This window comes from Corapipo altera, unplaced genomic scaffold, assembly GCF_003945725.1.
Source record: "Corapipo altera isolate COAL_440 unplaced genomic scaffold, ASM394572v1 69, whole genome shotgun sequence".
NCBI classification, from domain to species: Eukaryota; Metazoa; Chordata; class Aves; order Passeriformes; family Pipridae; genus Corapipo; species Corapipo altera.
Genome location: NW_020884908.1, coordinates 3,981,431 through 3,987,430, shown reverse-complemented (window position 1 = coordinate 3,987,430; position 6,000 = coordinate 3,981,431). Strand labels below are relative to the sequence as shown.

General features: G+C 36.0%; 1 protein-coding gene across 1 annotated transcript in view; it reads right to left on the bottom strand.

Annotated features, from left to right (window-relative positions):
- Positions 1 to 3,586: 3,586 nt before the first annotated feature.
- The window catches only part of EDNRA (endothelin receptor type A), a 44,482-nt gene continuing 42,068 nt past the window's right edge, over positions 3,587 to 6,000 (bottom strand). The window contains exon 7 of the mRNA XM_027652721.1: positions 3,587 to 5,526. Within this exon, the coding sequence (XP_027508522.1) occupies positions 5,386 to 5,526 (141 nt within the window). The 3' untranslated portion in view covers positions 3,587 to 5,385. The remainder of the gene's footprint in view (positions 5,527 to 6,000) is intronic.

Here is a 6,000-nt window from a genome sequence, read left to right as displayed (position 1 = left end):
TTGTGAAATGTGGACTTCCTCATTATTCATGTAAACACCTACTCTTTTTTGAATTAGCAAAAGTGATGTAGTTTCTACTTTTTCTGCTAAAAAATCAATGTATTTTCCACCAGTAGTACTGAACTGCAGTGTTCATTTGTCCCAAGAGTAGTATGTTAATTTTCTGTTTAAAACTACTTTTCTAGTAGTGTGGTTTAATTGTGCTTCTGTATTGGAATATACCATGTATCTGGAGATGAATGCTTTATTCATACTGGGTAGATATTTGAAAAAAAATTAATCTAAATGTATACTTTATTCTGAGTCAATACCAGGGAGACCACTGTACAACAATTTTAGAGGAAAAAGACAAAAAAAATTTTAGACACAGACAGTTCAATAAATATGAAGTGTGGCTACAGGATGGCACAGTGGTGTCTAGTAATGATGGATTTCTAATCCTCCCCTCAGTTAAAAATATATAGTAGAATGCATGTTCTCTTGGATGGCTTAGAAATGCTTCTCATTAATTGTTTTGGATGCTTGATTCAGTAACTTGCATATTCAGTCTTTTGAGTCTCAAAGACTAAGGCAGTGTGAGATTAAAGTAAAAACCTTATTCTGAGATGCACCAAGTTATTTCCAAGTCATTGGTTTCAGAGGAGTTTGCAGACACTCAGTTACTCTGAGAAATGTGGGCAGAGTGATGCTGAACTACAGATGAAGTTCTTTTTTCTTATCAGTTGTAACACTTATTATGTTGAGCTTTATTATTGTAATAATAAGCTACTGTACTAATAGGACTAAAAACTGTGACAGAGGCAGTGGTTTCTGAACAGGGAAAAAGCTGATTCTAGATGAGATACCAGAGGTCAATTAATTTTGCCTTCCTTTAAAGAAACTGGAGATGACCTACATTTTTTTATTTAGTTCTTATCTTCCTTTCCCACACTTGGACTAATGATAAGATGTGTTTCTTTTAGAGCCACATTTTAAACATGCCTGGTTTTGGTTGTTTTTTTTTTTTATTTCCCTGTGCAACTCGAGAGCTGTTTCTGGTCTATACACTTTTTATGTGTCTTCTTTTACTCTGATTTTGGAGATAATTGCCTTTATTTAGTCTCTGAAAGAGTGAGGAGCGTGAATTAGGAATACTTTGCTGAACCACAACTGATTGTCTGGAAGAAACTCTGCAAGGGAACGTTAGCAGGCAGTCCCAGTGTTTCTTCTAATGAAAGCACGTGCTTTGCCTCGGGGACATTTGAGCAGAAATCTGTTCATAAAAGTGCAGCAGAATTTGAATTTGTACCATGTCTTCTCACAAACTGAAACCCATAAGGTTTCACAGAATCAAATGATACAGTAACAAGATTGCAGTGAATATGTAAACGATGAAAGAGAAACAGAAAAAATAACTAAAAGTAAGTAATTCTACAAGCAACAGAACTTACAAATACTGGCTTCCAAGGATTTGTGTGTTGAAGTTTGATTCTCAGATGTCTTACAGGTTGCAGGCTCTGATCAAGGCTTTTTCTGTGTCTGTAATGTTCATAACATCTTTCTATCAAGCAAATTTATTCAGTAGGTATAAACTACATTTCAGAAATTTTCTACATACAGCACAAGTAGAATTTTGTTCTTGCACCCATCCTGCAGTTTTGGTGAAATTCTCTGTAGCTTCATAGTGATGGTAAGTGTTCTGTAAAATGTATTGAAATGGGATAGGGGGTCCATAGTTGTTTTTGAAGGATGCACGGAAAGACAAGGAAACACCTGAAATATATTCAGATATGAAGGTTGCGTAAGTATCTTTTCACAGAACTGAGCTAATAGTTCTGTCAGGCGAGATTTATGATGAACTACATAAGCACTTTTTTCCAAAGCACAGGAGCTGGCTAGGTCAGGTTTGAAGCACAGTTTCCTGTGTAAATAAATAGATACAAACATATATAGAAGTGAAAACCTATGTATACTCTATCTTTGAGGCAAATAGGTATCAAATATATCAAAGAGGAAATGTTTACTGAGGTGGCTTGAAAAAAAATGCACAATGAAAATGAGGAGAATAGCTGTATTCTGAAATTAAAGAAAACTCTGCAAAGTGTTTGAAGTTAGGATGTGAGACTGCCAATGAAATCTTACACTGATTGGACTGAAAAGAGTTGTAAATTCTGAAGTCCACAAAAAAAGACGAATATGATAGTTAAATGGATTTTGATTACAAGGAACAGATGTTACAAAAAAGCTTATAAGTTAATCTGTCAGCTGCAGAGAGAAACTGAACTTGGTTTAGCTGAGAGGAATTCAAACAGCAGTCATAAAAACATCTATAAAAGTAAGAGCAGGATGGAAGGATACTTGCTGTGGAAAGCTGTTCTGATGTAAAAGAGAAAGCAGCTTCTGTGAACAACAGAGGAAAATCCCAACTAAATCTACATTGGGTTTGATGCACAAAGAGAAGAGCCAGAACACCTTTTGCAGAAATTGGCAACAAAAGGAAAGGTTAAAATTCAAAAAGGTTTAATTTCAGTATTGTGGGAGACCGCTGGTTCTTTTGGAAAGGCAGCTTTTTCGCAATACCAGGAGGAATATTTAGTATTCTGAGTGGAAAGAAGAAGAGAGAATTAAGGAAGTAAGTACCTTAGCAAGTTTTGGAGAAACAGTTCCCCCCTCACCAGAGCTGCCACATCATAACACCCTTTGTCCTTACGACTGGTTAGTGAGTGGGAGCAGCAGCCACCACAGAACATACAAGAGCAAACATGGCAAAAAAGAGTATGACACCTCCCAGGACCTCACTTGTTACTGCTTTTTAGACTGTTTCTGTCCTTTCACAGTCTGGAGGAGGTGAAACGAGGATCACTAATTGTTTTTTGCAGGCTTTGATCCATAAGTAAGCTTAAAAAAATAATTCTAAAGGATTCTATAAAATGCCTCTCACAGTATGTATCTATTCTCTTTATCCTCTTCTTTCCTTTAAAAAAGTTTTTGTATTTTACAGTGCTGCTGCTAAGGCCAGTCAGCTCTCTGGGGAGTAGGAAGATGGTTTTTCCATCTAGGCTGAACTGGTTTGAAGTATGCTTTGTGTGTGCACATACACGTATCTTTGCTACATGAGAGAGCCAACTATTGGGTTGAAAGCAATAGATGTTGGAAGTGTTAATGCTGGAAGGAAAACTGATTTTCTTGACTCAAGGTTTGCATCAGTGCAGGTAAAGCATAAAAATGGTCCATTTCAGGGTCTGAAACTTTCAGGTAGGTGGGATTTTTTTTTTTTTGTAGAAGAGCCCTGAAGTTTCTGACCTAGGTTGTCTCTACTGCTCACTGTCCTCCATAGACAGGTAGAAATATTGTCTCTGAGCAATCACATGATTGGTTTGCTGGTGTATGATTTTTTTGCTTTATCCACCCATCAGATAGATAGCAGAAAAGGGGAATGGGCACAGAACTTCTTCCTGCCTTGAAATAAAGAAGGGGCAATTTACGACTTAAATCCATTCCTCATGTCTGTTTTCTATTTAGCTTTTATCATCTCCTCAATATGTTCTGTCAAAGAAGCAGGGAAGGTTTCAGGGTGTAAAGACACTCAGTAACTCAATCTTTTTTACTCATTTACTATGATTTTTTGATACAGTTTGAGGATGAAGTGTTTTGAGTAAAATTCAGCCAAGTCTCATTCCATACCATGCTCTTAGGCACTACCACAGAGCACTGTCAGAAGACTGTATTTAGGTTTATAACATATGAACATAGATTTATATGTATTTATACACGCATATATGTCACAGAGACAAAAGCACACAAAAATACATAAACCAATTTAAAGAAACTTTTTTTAAATATACTTTGAAAATTTGTGTGAATGTAAACATTGGGGGAACTTGTACAGCAGAATCCACTGTAGGTGCTAGCATTTTGACCTTTTAAATAAAAATATGCAGGATTATGTCTTTCCCTTGAAATGAAATGGATGTTTAAGAATTTGTGGAATTTTGATTACTGCTTCTTAGCCTAGCACAAAGGATGCTGTAAACTGCCTAGCAGATTTGTGCATGAGACATATTATATATGACATCATGCTACTTAATTCCACTCTTTAGTGAAAGGTTACCTATTAAAAATTTTTATAGCCAAACAAGGAATCTCTTGCCATGTAGTCTTAATGGATGGAAGTACTAAGGAAATCATCAGTTTACGTGTATGCAAGCAATAGTTTCTATATATTATTAATAGCATTTGTATGGTTAACAATGCTGATAACCTATTAAACCCCCTTAAAATCTTTGAACATTGTGTAGACAAAGAACTCTGTAAGCAATAAGGCACAAAGTATCCTTCTGCACATCCAACTCTTATGGACTTCCACAGTTCTACATTCACTAAGACTATAACCTCATGTCCACAATATGTAAGTAGTGTTGTGCATAGGTTCTCAGATAATAACTGTATTCTCAGAACTCTTTGGACAGCTTTAATAATGCTTCACTCTGTTCCACTGACCCTCATTTGAACTTAGATTTAACGCAGCTATAGTCTAAATAGATTAAAAGGTTCATATAGTTTAAGAATTAACATGGCAGGTTAATTAAAAACACATTGTAAGGTGCCCCTCTGCGAGCATCTTTCATTGTTTTTGCTGATACAGATTATGTTTATTTTGTACAGAGCATTAGAATAAATAACACAGTATATACTGTATTATTAATACCTTTTTTTTGGTATTAATCTGTGCTTAAGTGCCAAATGTTGATGCTATTTAAATGGTATCTTCCTATATTTGAATACTGAAGTGCTACAAATGTGAACTGCCCAGGTAATGTCCTGACCCATGTAACATAAGTAAATAAAATGCTGGTGTGGACTAAAACATTTTACAACATACACCTGAAAAACAGCAACAACAACAACATGCAAAACATACTGGGTTTTTTTTTTCCATACTGGTGCATGGAATATATCCACCACACAAATAAAAGTTAAAAGACAAATGGGCAGAGGGAAAATATAGTCACAGACAGATTCCATTTTGATATCTTCTGAAAAATTCCAGAGTGATGAATTCTAGGTGACAATCAGGCAAATTGATTGTATTGTACCAGTCACAGGCACTGGACAGTTCCTGCCTGGTTCAGAAGAGCAAACCACCTGTGCAGTTCAAGCCAGTTTTTTGGTGTCATAATCACATCAATATCGTTTCCAAAGGCAAAATCATCATCCAGTGGATCTCAGTTCACAGAACATCACAGTTATAGTCAGTCCATCTGCTCAGTCACCTCTAGAATTAGGTACAATGGTGCACATGTCTGAATTATTATGGAACAGTCACTGGGCTTCCTGTTGCAATAGCTTCGTAGTGACTTTTTTTTTTCCTGTTTCATTCCAGAATGGTATGAGAGTCCTTAGCTTTCAGTTTATGCTGTCTTTATGGCTGCTTCGATCTGTATTGTGATTGTTTAATTCTTGATTTTTCCATTGAATGCTTGTTCCATTCATAGGCACTGAAGTCACCAGACTCTTAGATTGGGAGCAGCAACAGCAAAGACATGACTGGAAGTTAATTTAAAATAAATAAATAAATAAAAGTTTAAGACAAATCTATCAGTTCTATGCAGATAGCCAGCCATATTTTTCCTTTAGAAATGAAAAGACAATTCTAACTGAAGAGAGTGGTAGCTGCGTTCAGAGAAATTTTTATCCTAGGATGCAAACAATTCTTGTGTTTAAACATCACAAATGCAGCAAATTAGGCCCAGCCTGTGCCTCTTATTTAAGAAAAACTTTTACAGTATGAAAATGGAAATTTCTTAGACTAAGGTAAATAGATTGGGAACTATTGAATTGACAGAATTCAATGAATATTGTTAAGGGTTGGCTTGATGATTTTCCCCCCTCTTTATCGCTGTACTTCAAGCTTGGGGATCAGCATGCTGCTTAGCATGTAGGAGAAGAGAAAGAAAATTCCCCAGCCTGTGACTTGGGTCTCTTCTGACATCTTAGAAGAAGATAGAATTGTTTAGGAGA